The sequence below is a fragment of the Papilio xuthus genome, unplaced genomic scaffold (assembly GCF_000836235.2).
Source record: "Papilio xuthus unplaced genomic scaffold, Pxut_1.1 DF827679.1, whole genome shotgun sequence".
Lineage (NCBI taxonomy): Eukaryota > Metazoa > Arthropoda > Insecta > Lepidoptera > Papilionidae > Papilio > Papilio xuthus.
In genome coordinates this window covers 5,160,817-5,173,728 of record NW_013530970.1, presented here as the reverse complement: position 1 = coordinate 5,173,728, position 12,912 = coordinate 5,160,817, and the positions used below count along the sequence as shown (strand labels likewise).

At 33.4% G+C, this 12,912-nt stretch overlaps 1 protein-coding gene across 1 annotated transcript; it reads right to left on the bottom strand.

The window, feature by feature from the left end:
- Window positions 1–966: 966 nt before the first annotated feature.
- LOC106117649 (uncharacterized) lies at window positions 967–12,451 on the bottom strand. Its single transcript, XM_013312039.1, has 6 exons — window positions 12,409–12,451; window positions 5,309–5,551; window positions 4,595–4,732; window positions 2,717–2,840; window positions 2,138–2,366; window positions 967–1,459 (listed from the first exon to the last, which is right to left on the bottom strand). The coding sequence occupies exons 2-6, from the start codon at window positions 5,542–5,544 to the stop codon at window positions 1,191–1,193; spliced, it is 996 nt and encodes a 331-aa protein (XP_013167493.1). The 5' UTR covers window positions 5,545–5,551; window positions 12,409–12,451; the 3' UTR covers window positions 967–1,190.
- Window positions 12,452–12,912: the final 461 nt, after the last annotated feature.

Here is a 12,912-nt window from a genome sequence, read left to right as displayed (position 1 = left end):
CCATGTACCAATGTGTTTTTCGATTTCCGATTTACATATGTACATTTATCCGACGTTCTTACGGTGAAGGAAAACATCGTGATGCAACCTGCACATGTCAACCAACCCGCATTGGGCCAGCGTGGTTGACTATGGCCTAGTCACCCTTGATACGTACGGGTACGTATAGTGAGCTGATGATGACTTGATCGTAGGTCCATCTAGAGAATTGGAAATAATATAGGCATATATTTGTTTATTATTTGGACTTCGTTTCTTTGGATATTGAAGACTTTATACGGGGGTTATCCTAAGGAACAGTTCTTCAAATTGTGTTTAAATTTCTAGGGAAATTAAATTAAAAACGTACAGTTAAGTCGATTACTTTATTTACAAATCATATACTTATTGTCGAACAATGTTCTATATAAAATGAGTAGCTACATTAATTATAATATTTACAAGAGAGAATACAAATTTACATCAGATATTTAGTAATGTGTAGAATTTTCTTAAAATATCGTGTTCATTTGCATTTAAATAAAAAAAATATTCCTCTATTTTATGTTACTATTCATATTCGCAAATATAAAAATAAAAATTAGAAGCCCTAATAAATATATCAAGAGATACAAAAGTTTAAAAATAATAATCATAAAACAGGAACTGTCAACTTTTATAGCAATAACGCCATCTAGCGACAAAATTGACAAAACAAATCTATTGTGGTTCAATCATTAAAAGCTGGACAAATCTGTACACCAAATAGTAAAACCAAACCAAAAAAAACCAAATTGGTCAAACCAAAGTCCTGTTTTGTCAATAATAAGTATTGTCAATGTCAATCACATCGAGAGAGCGTCTGTGGCTAAGGGATTTAGGCACTTGACATGTAATCTGCAGGTCCTGGGTTTGAATTCCGCCATATACCAATGTGTTTTCCGATTAACATATGTACATTTATCCGACGTTCTTACGGTGAAGGAAAACATCGTGCAACCTGCACATATCTGAGGAGAAATTCAAAAGATATGTGTGAAGTCAATCAACCCGCACTGGTCCAGCGCGGTTGACTATTGCCTGGTCACCCCTAACTTAGGGTAGGTTCCGAGCCCCTCAGTGGGGACGTATGCCGCTGATGATAAGATGACTACATCTCATTAAGATGTATACCAAGATTTTTATAGTCCGTTTTTAACACATACAGATCTTTATACGTACAAATTCTTATCTGATTTCACTTTCAAAGTTCTATAAGCGCCGTGAGCTCCTTCATCCACATCATCATGCCTGTTCAGAGATTTACATGAATGTGTTCTAGTAATCATGTCATAGGAACCAATAGCGCCTCGCATTGCCCGTACTGCGCTGCGATGTCTTGTACGTGTTCGGATTTCCGGTATAAGTTCTGTGTTGTAGTATTTACGTTCCTCTAATTGTAGCCAAGTGGAGTTGGATAGAAGTTTCTTTGTCCATTCATCTGTAAATATCGAAACGAAAATAGTTTTTAAATCATAGTGTTAATTGTGAAATCATGTTGCATATTTGGGCCATGTCTTGTGACACGAAAAATATGAATTTCTTCAACTCATTATGATGGGCAAAATCACAGGCAGAAGACGAGTTGGAAGGAGGAGAAAATCCTGGGTGAGAAACATCCGGGAATGGACCAATATTGCCAGCGTTGAACAACTTTTTCGCTTGACACGGGACATGAAAGGGTTCGCTGAACTGACGGCCAACCTCCAGTAATGGAGAGGCATTAGAAGAAGAAGAAGAAGAAATCTTAGTGGGAGAACATATTATAAAACGAAACGTTTGATCTTGTCTTGTCTAATGTTTTGATAGGGCCTAACAATCCTATGAAATACCTTGAGTTTTTGAAACCAAAATAATCTTGTGTAATACATATTTTTATCTCTGTTTATTTCAACGATAATGACAGAGCTGACATGATTTATACAAAGATTTTGGTCTCAGAATCGAACAGTAAAATATTTACCATTAAACAATATAAAAACATCCATATTCTAGTTCATTTATGACACTTATATTTTGTCAATTATTTATGCATTTTCTTCTATAAACTTTTGATTCTTTAATTATAAACATTAAAAAAATTGCTTTGGATATGACTGCTTTCATATTTAACAATTACCATTCAAATCCTTCATCGCACCAGCCTTCCCGCCGTATTCATGTGGCAAGCCCTCTGGTGGGAAGTAATCGACACCCATGATGTGGTTGATCTGATCCGCATTAGAGTGAACTTGGACCACCTTACGCCGCCATGGGTACAGTCCCACGTGAAGTAATAAGAGAGACATTGTCTTCAGACGATGAGTATTGATGATATGGACTTCGGAGAACCGCAGCGGATATGCTGTCTGAAATAAAACAAATTTTATAGTCAATAGTGTTAATTGTCAAAGCTGTGGGTAAAAATGACAGCGCCTCTATCGACAAGAAAGGAAAACAAAAAGCTGGGAAAGCAAAAGCACCAGAGCAAGACCACGCGTATGCATTTTGTTTTTAGCAGCTTGGAAATTATCTATTTGTAAATTTTCCCTCTATTTTTCCACATTTCAGTGTAATTCAGTATCAAAAACAATCTAACGTCATCCAAGTTTTTCATAGGATACGTTGGAAGGTTAAAATCTTGCCATATTGATTGATTCGTTATAGTTTATTTTTTAATATTTGGATCAAGGAAGAATAATATTAATTATTTTTTTACCTTCATTAGCCAGACAAAATCCTTCCAGTAGCTGCCTCGGAAGTGGTTTTTGAGGTGAGAGGGCTGCAAGTCGCACACGTCAATGAAAACCACCTCTTCACCAGGGCTCGGGTCCTCGCGAAGTCTGATTGAAAGTGACGATAAGTTATAAGTACTTATACTTAAGACCAATTTTTTAAATTCATTGCATTCGTAATTTTAGGATGTATCTATTGTCTCTTTTTTGGTTGGGTGGTAACTCCATGGTATGATAAAAAATGTTTTCGTACAGTTTTGTTTTTCAGTTGATTTTTAATTGATTGATAACGCTAGTTATAAGTTACTTCAGCTGATAATGGGCAAGATTGAAGGCAAGACACGCGCTGGACTTGGGAAAAAGTCGTGGCTACGTAATATTAGGAAGTGGACATTAGGTCAGCGGAGGAATTGTTTCGCCTTGCACTTGTCAGTAATAAATATTCTATGTTAGCGGCCAACCTTCAAGGCTGAAGAGGCACTAGAAGAAGAACGACAAACCAAAAAGTTGTCAATTATTTTTCTTTTAAGCATACTGAAGTATCAAATTCTTCTATGTAACTATACAAATAACAGGAAAACAAAGAGTATAAATGTAATTCTGTTAAACAATACATTTCGAAAGATTTAAGCGTAACTCGAAAGCAAACAAACGTTCAACGAAAACAAAGTCTTTGTTTTCTTTGTTAGAAATCTACTATGGAAATTGAAATTTACGAATAAATTTGATTAAGTCTTGTATTATATATATTATTATTTAGGTTGGTTATTGTATAAATGCAAAAAAGTCAAAATATAAGTAGCTTATAATGTTATTACTATTATAAATGCGAATGTTTAGATGGATGGGTTGATGGATGTTTGTTTTAAGATATCTCCAGAACGGCTGAACGGATCTCGGTGAATTTTGGCATACATATAGAAAAACACAAACGTTACTATTTAATTTTGTTTTCTTTTTAATTTCGCGTGCCCGGAGTTGTTAGCGACAGCTAGTATTAGTATAGATTTTAATACGAATCAAAATAGAAGAAAACAAAGAGAGGAATAGAAAATAAACAATTTGCTACATAAAGATCTGTATAATATATTTCTCGGTATACTATATTGCAAAATAATGGTCTATCATGTATCACACTGGCCATTTAAATAGCCACAAGTTGACCTAAAAGCTAAAGTGATATATGAGATTATTCAATTTGTCTAGAGTAGCCGTGCGATACATAAAACCTTCACCACATTGTATTGTTTGATATCCACACGTGGGTATACGATGAATACGTCCCACACTTGGGTATAAAGTACAGCCCACGTAGATCCTAAATATAAATTACATAGAATCATTTGTTATGATCCTCGCACGTCTCGTTTTGAAGACTACGAATGGATTTATCAATGGATATATTCAGTCTATCATGGATATCACTTTATAATCTTTCTTATTACTTTCATTGATTAATGAATCTCTATTTCTCATAGTTCATCCTATTGCTTACGTGTTCATGACGGGTCCAAGGTCATCATCATCTTTTGTTATTTATAAAAGGGATGTGCTTTAAACTTACTCCAATAATAGACCATATATTGAGTTTATCCAAACATATGAATGATGAAAAGTCTAAGGTACATTTTAAGAGATCTCTTTAGAGGTAATCGTTTACTTTTTATGAATGGAATTCATTTTAATCCTTAACTTTTGGACTAGTATGGTCTATAATTACATTTTTTGGGCACTTCAAGGTCATCTGTGTGCTCACCCATCGTATTCCATTATTCCTCGCTACACCTAATTTGCGTTCGCAGTGGTTTGTGCTACTCGTATTTTCCGAGTCGCCAAGATTTGACGTAACTACCAAACGTTACCTTATGTCTAATATCATCAGCCATCTGGCGAGTAGTGCGCGCGCTGATAGTGGCCTGTCCAATGCTGTTGGCGCGGGCAGTCTCACCAATGTCATTCTTCGTCCGGCCACGCTGCGTACTCGTAAAGGAACTATGTATCTGTAAGGCCAAATGTATTCTAGTGAGGATGGGAACACTGCGCTGGTATTCTGCTGATTAGGAGTATTGAGAAAACAAAGTACCAGATACTCATTATTAGTGAGTCTTATATTGAATTTTTTTTTCTTTTAGTTACTAGTGGACCCCATCGTTTTTATCTTGAAAATGGGCTGATGTGTTCCGTGAGTTTTGCAGTAGAATACGCGCAAGTTACAGCATTTAATAAAGTACTACTATCAATTATTATTTGCAGTTTCTAAGTTCATTTCTCTGTATACAATTTTTTTATAAGAGAAGGGGGCAAACGAGCGATGGTAACACCGAGGTGATTAACGACGCCCATGGAAATCTGCAACACCAAAGGAACTGAAGATGTGTTGCAGCCTTTAAGGAAATGGTATGCTCGCTTCTTGAAGGTCCCTAAGTCGTCTATATCCCCCATTAACCAATAACCTACTTTGTTGATTCAATTTATATTTATCTGGTCATTTCATCTTTGTATTTGTTTTTAATACCATAAAAATCTATCTATTCTAACTTTAACTGACCAAAGGTAAAGAAGGACTAATTACTTACGCGTCTTGACAACTCGACAGTATATCCTCATCATCAGGATATCTTCTATGCCAGAGTTCCGTCAGTCCTCCCGGCCCTCTCGCCTTGTAATACCTCCGCGCCCTCTTAGTGGCTTCTTCCTCGTCTCCTTCGCAAGTAATAGGGAAGAGATCCAGGATAACAAGCTCATCTGCTGTGGGCGCTCGGGTCAGGTTGTCGCTGGCCCATCGCTTAGCGAACGACGCTGCCGGTGACATCCTAATACTGGGTACAAAGGATAAATTATGTCTCTGTCTTTTATATAGGTGTTGATAGGGATAGCATTAATTATAGGATCTTACTTATATATTTATTAGTTACAAACACAAAGGCTTATAAATATTTAAAAACCGACTAGATATTCTTACATAATAAGTTCTGTTTAATTAATTTTCTTTATTGAACAAAAAAATGGGGCTCTGCCTTCATAACTAGTTAAAACTCCATTTCTAGATGTAGCAGGAGGCAGCAATTCAATGTTTTCATCTTATAAGCAAAGAACGAATTATGTAATACGTAATATAGCAAGCAGAATCATAAAATGATTATTATCAATTTGATATGCACGTATTTTTGTTCGAATTGTATCATAAAAAAGATGTACATAAGTATTATAAACAACGATCACAGGTTAAACCTTTATCGCGCCTCTGTTATAATTCACAGACTGAAGCGATTTATTCAACCGTTTTTTTTTATTTAATTTTTTATGATGTAATTCTTAGTTGTTCTATCGTGATAAATATAAATATACAATATTTTTTAAGACTAAGGTTTGAGGTTATTGTGTTACGTATGCTATTTTTCAAAATAACTAGCTGTCGCACGCGACTCCGTTTGCGTGTAATTAAAAAAAACTCGATAAGTTGTCCATTGTTCTTCCAGACTATGTTCTACACCTATGCCAATTTAAGATCCGTTGATCCGTTCCGAACATACCTTCAAACAACTATCCATCCATCCGCACATTTGCATTTATAATATTATTATAGTAAGATTTAATGACATTAGTGTTAAGTTTTATCTGTTCTAATTAAGCTGTACAATTTAAATACATTCAATAATTATATCTAAATATTAATAATCTATATTTAATTACATATATGTTAAGAAACTTTAGGCAATAGATAAGAGAAGGTGCTGTCTCCTGAAACACAGTATTTACTAGTTCAGGAGACAGATCCCACAAAATGTATTATGAAAATGTTTTTTTTTTTGCTCAATAAAGTATTTTTTTAAATTAATTAAACTACTGTAAACCGTTTTAGTAAACACTTAGCTAACAAACTCTTCAATTCTTTAACACATTACAATATCCGTCTCAGTCTATAACTTAGACTATGGAAAACCAAATTCGTAATAACTTTTTGTCGTCTTTACGCTGTGCGATTGTCCTTGGAATATTCAGAGCAAAACAACGAACAACCAATTCAAGTACAAAATAAATTATTGAGATTTACAAGACACGCACTTTGTTATACAAAAAATATATACTTTTATTGCAAGTCATGCAAGAAATAGTACTGAGTAATAGATAAAAAGTATAATAACTAATTGATCAACATATGAATATCACATTAAAACAATTGAAATTGTAACATTTAATTTATCACTAAGTAATTTTACTAATATTATAAACTTTCTGTCGCCCGCGACTCCATCCGCGTGGATATAAAAAAAAATAATTAGTGTAGCCTATGTGTTCTTTCAGACTATGTTTTATACGTATGCCAAATTTAATCGAGATCCGTTCAGCCGTTTTAGAGATATCTTCAAACACCCATCCATCCATCCACATCACATCCATCTAAACATTCGTATTTATAATATTAGTAAGTTAAATAAAAAGCAGCTAAAGAATAAATAGTATCCTATGTCCGTCTCCTGGCTCTAAGCTACCTCCTCATCAATTTTCAGGCATATCGGTAAAGCCGTTCTCGAGTTATAAATAGTGTAACTAACACGACTTTCTTTTATATATATATATATAAAAGAAAGACATATATATATATATATATATATATATATATATATATATATATATATATATATATATATGTATAGATGCGAAAGTTTAGATGGATGAATGGATCGATGGCAAATGTTTGTCTGAAGGTAACTCTGGAACGGCTTAACGGATCTCTACGATATTTGGCATGTATGTAGAACATAGCCTGGAAGAACACTATGTCTATTACGATGCTATATATACCTATTATTCTGTTAGTATTAGTTGAAACAATACTTTTATTATTATTAATGAAAGCCAGCTTTGTAAGACTTTTAGATAAAACTATTAGACATGTTTTAAACATGTTTTAGATATGTTTTTATTTAAACTACATTCCAAATACCGATTACAATACAATGATAGTCTGAATCAAATACCAGTATATCCTATCACGGTATCCCCTTGACATTACACGTATTTAGGCGATACCGGCCTGTCTGTATGTCGCAACGCTGCACACGACAAAGGTCAAATATCTATACAGATTAACTAATACTTAATAACCTATTGATAAAAAATCATTCACCTCTATCACATAAAGAAATGCTTGATATATATTCCTTGTATTTTAAACTAGCTGTAGTCCACGACTTCGTGCACGCGAAATTAAAATATCAGTAGCCTATGTGTTCTTTCAGACTATGTTCTATATGTATGTTTCAATATGATCCGTTGAGACGTTCTGGAGATATCTACAAACAAACATCCATCTAAGCATTCGCATTTATAACATTAGTATGAAGTAAGAAGTAGATTATATAAAGTTTAATAATTATTTTTTCTTTTAAACTACAACTAAAGCAGTACCTTTAGTTAGATATATGATGTTTAATCTACATTTAACGTGAAAAATCGTTAGGAATATAATAATTCAATCGCTGTACTATACATTCGTACGCGGAAAGCAAACGACCTTAGAGTCAATTAAACTTATCATGAGATTAACGCGCGTCGTAAACTAAGACAAGTATTACACGGATTATAACGTCCACTGTTTATTTATTTATGATGCAACGTTATTCGACCATATATCACGATGATGATATAATCTCACTTCATACTAATATCATAAATGCGAATGTTTGGATGGATGATTGTGGAAGGTTTTAACAGTGGTAGAGCCCGCTTTAACGTCTTCGCACGAATCGGCCAGGCTCGCCCGGTGAAATACCACGACCACACAGAAGACAGCCGTGAAGTGGAAGCAATCTGATGAGTGTGCGTCCCGGATGCCTAAAATTTAGTCCTCTTTCCCTTTCCACCCTTTTTGTCGTAAAAAAAGGATGGGAAGTGGAAGTGAACTTGCCGGATGAGAGGATGCATGGAAATGTTTTCTTTCTGTGCTTCCTCTCCTCCGTCGATTAAAGGTAGGCAACGTATATGTAATCGCGTATGTCTATGGGCAACGGTCACTTCGCTATTTCAGCGATTTCAGGTGGCCGCTCGCTCGTTTGCCACCTTATGATTTAAAAAAAAATCGAGAAAAATAGTGATTTAAATCAATTACTTGCGACTTCTGTAAAATTGATACAAGAAAAAATTATAATAATTAAAGAAAAATGAAGTTTTTCATTTAAAAACACTAAGTGCATGTTCTTAGTCATAATTGCGTAGAGTAAATTCTGTCGATATCTCCGTAAGACAAGAATAGAAGGTCGATGGCAAGGCGATTTCCTGCATTTAATTTAGTGTTGCGAATCATTTATTAAAATTTATATCGATGTTTTTGCCAATTTTAATATATGGTTATTACTGTAATGGGTTGGTTAGTAGTGAATAAAATTAATTTACCATAGCCAATTTAGTGAATTATGGTCATTTTATTATCTGTTAAAGTTTTTGTAAGTACTGTTAAAATGAATTAAAATTTTAAACGGTTTCTTATTTTTGTCTTTGCTGCATGATTTTAATACCAAACAAATCCAAAAAATCATTTTAAAATAAAACTTAGCCCTAAATAATATTTTAAAAACTATATTTATTGCTCTAATTCTGCAAAAACATATCGATATATCGGTGAAATTATCGACATATCGATGTCAAAGTTCATTGATGCGAACATCACTTTTGCAACGTATATATCTTAAGGTTCAATGGGACTTTGGTATTTTCCCAATTTATTATTTCCTGACTTATATGGATGACAAGATAAATGGGTGCATTTATATGAATAAGGGACGTTACGTTACATTTGTGTCGATATCGATAAGGGAATTTATAGCCAAGAGTTGTATGTTTTATATAGTAGACATACAAGCAAGTGTCCACCTGTTTTCGCTAAAACAGCGAAGTAACAAAATTAAAAATGTTGCAAAATCTACAATTAATGGCTAGAGTGGAGGTTCAAACAGGATAACTCCCTCATGAAATCCAATTCGTCAATAGAATTGGAATATGGCCTACCCAAAAACACACATAAACAACAAGTCGATAAAGAACTTAGTACTGATTTTTGAACATTATGCCTTAAATCGAACTTTTGTTGTTCTCTTGTTTTGAGGTCAGTTATTACCAAATGAACTCTCAAACAAAAGAACACGCGATCGTCACAATGAGAGCCATTTATGACGTCAGGTACGTCACCAACTCTTAAACTTTGTAACAAAGTATCTCCGATACATAACAGTTAGTTTGTGTATTCATTCAATTTGACGTTTCAGTATTTTTATCTTGTTAAATGACTAAGCTGTAAAAGAAATGTAATGACTTGTCTAAATAAAGTTGATTCAAGTATCAAGAAGTGTTAATCAATTGACAAAAAAAAGTTATAAAAGGACCTTTGTGACGTAGTGTTTAGTAATACTGCTATAGTTTCTTTCAGTTTTAAGGAAACTAGTCTTATTAATATTATAAATGCGAATGTTTCTATGGATGTTTCTTTGAAGGTATCTCCGGAACGGTTGAACGAATATCACTAAAATTTGGCATAGATTCTGGAAGAACACTTACGCTGCTTAATATTTTTTTTAATATGATTGAGTCGCGGCCGACAGCTAGAACAGTATAAAAGTTGTAATACAGACCATATTCTAGTTGTAGCCCGCGACTCTGTACACGCAGAATAAAAAAAAATAGTAGTCTATGTGTTTTTCCATACTATGTTCTACATCTATGACAAATTTCAACGAAATCCGTTATGAATTACGGAGATACCTTCAAATAAATATCCATCCATCTAAACATTCGCATTTATAATATTAGTAATATTGAGATTATGCGGCCAAATAAATGAATAGAGACGGGATGTAATGCAGCAGATCACGATTTTATTATCACGATTGTTGAACTATTTAACCTGTTTTTACGAATCGATTTTTTTTTAATTTAAACGAGGAAACAAGAAAGAAACGATTGTAACTAACGTACTCATAGACAATGTGTTCATAGTTACTAAATCAATATAATATAGATTTTTCATACTAAAATACTAAGACATTAATCTAAATGGAAAGGTCATTGCTTGAAAATTACAGTTTTTTCTATGTTCCGACTAAAACGCGTCTGTATCAAATTATAGTTAATTTTATCTGTATTATTATTTCGGATTTTGACGACCGCTAACAACCGCTACCGTTAGTACTAAATGGATAGCATCAAATAGGCACAAAATATCACTACTTATAGCCTGTCCGTGTATAGGTTAGTGCACTTCATTAAAGCATACATGCACCTCGTTTGCGGATTCTCTTAATCTTTGAAATTACCATAAAAGTGGAGGATTGATTTAAAAATAAATCATCTTACTAATATTATAAATGCGAATGTTTGGATGGATGTTTGTAAGAAGGTATTTCCAGTACGGTTTTATGGATCTCGGTGAAATTTAGCATAGATGTAGAACATAGTTTGGAAGAACACAGACTAATTAAATTTTTTTAACTCCTCCCGGGCGGAGTTAGAGCGTCAGTTAGTACTAAATATTACAAAACAAACTCGTGATTGCAAATTTCGCATTAACATAGTAAATGGTCATTAGCAAAACAAACTCAACGTTTGAACGCATAATAAATCATCCGATTTGTTTCATTAGACCTCAATCAGTAAACGAGAAACGAATAATTTCCGTAGAACGTGATCGAAGGAATTAATGGAAAAGTGTGGGACAATTTATCTCTATATAACTGGCTGATAAAAGGAGAGGATATAGTACTTCGTTTATATTTTTTCTTTTTTATAATCAACCCGTGATCATAGCATGCCAGTGTCTTTCGGTATGTTTCTATCTTAAACAGCTTAATCGTGGTAAGAATCTTACGAACAGTATCAGTTCAATCAATAGACTAATGGTAAAGGGTATGGACTTCCGATCACGAGGTCGGGGGTTCGAATCCCGCCATTCGACTATTGTAAACCATATCCTAGCACAAGCCTAGAGCTTAGTTGGAATGGTAAAAGAAATATTAGTAAATTTACAAAAAAAATCTGCTAATATTTAAAAAAAAAGTACGATCCTTTTTAATTGATAATAATTTATGATTAAAAATCGAGTCGTATTTTAGTTACTTTTTTATTACAAAGAAAGTAACAGAAGCAAGAAAGAAGTAACAATTGAGATGACAAAGTTATTTAGTAGTTTTCAAATTAAATTCCAAAAAAGGCAGTTTAAAGATGCCTATAGCATAATATATTATACTTAGTATATGGAAGCTATTATATTACTATGTTGATGCCATGTGTAACATATCATACGATTAAACATATATTAAACTGGTTTTTGAACGGTGACGCAGAGTTTGTTTACAAAACAAAATGGCGTTATTTTATTTATCCAATGTATTTCTTTTTTGGAAATACGATTTTCCTTAAATTAAATTTTTAAGGTACGTAAATAACGTAATTTCCTGTAATTTAATTACGTGATAAATATCCTTTAAACATGAAACTTTTTAAAAGCGTTGAAAACAAAAATATTCAAACACACAGATAATAAATAAAGAAAGTTGTATTATTTAGCTTAGTAAACATTTTAGAAATAATATAAATGCCAATTTAAAAAAATAAATAAAAAAAACAACTGAAACTTAACACTGGCCGCAAACAACGAAATATCGAAATTAAAAAAAAAACGTACCAGAGAGCGCGCGTGCTGTCGCAGCTCCAGCGGCAGTCGACTGGTGAACTGACTCACAGCAACACCGTTCACGGATTGTCTTCCGCGACTCGCCTTGACCTTACCGACATGACCGTGTTTGTTCGAAACAATCACCGATCGCATTCAAAGGGTTACATCACCATTTTTGGAATTTATAAAATACTTTTCGATAACTTACTTAAATTATAAGCACACTATTTGTTAATTAAAATAAAAATGACACTAAAAGGAAAAATACGTCTCGAATGAAACCTCACTAATGTAAATCAGTACAGTTTTTTAAACTATAGGAAGTCAGAATAGGCCATAATGTTATAGACAAATACACGCCAAAAATCTTTACCCTCTTCAGAGGTTCTATTAAAAAAAGAGGCTCGCCTTTTCAATATTTTCACATAATAAAAAAGTAAGTACAGGAATTATAAATAGGACGAACTTTTTGCGCTATTTTTACATAATTAAAACTGTTGATATACTGTAGAC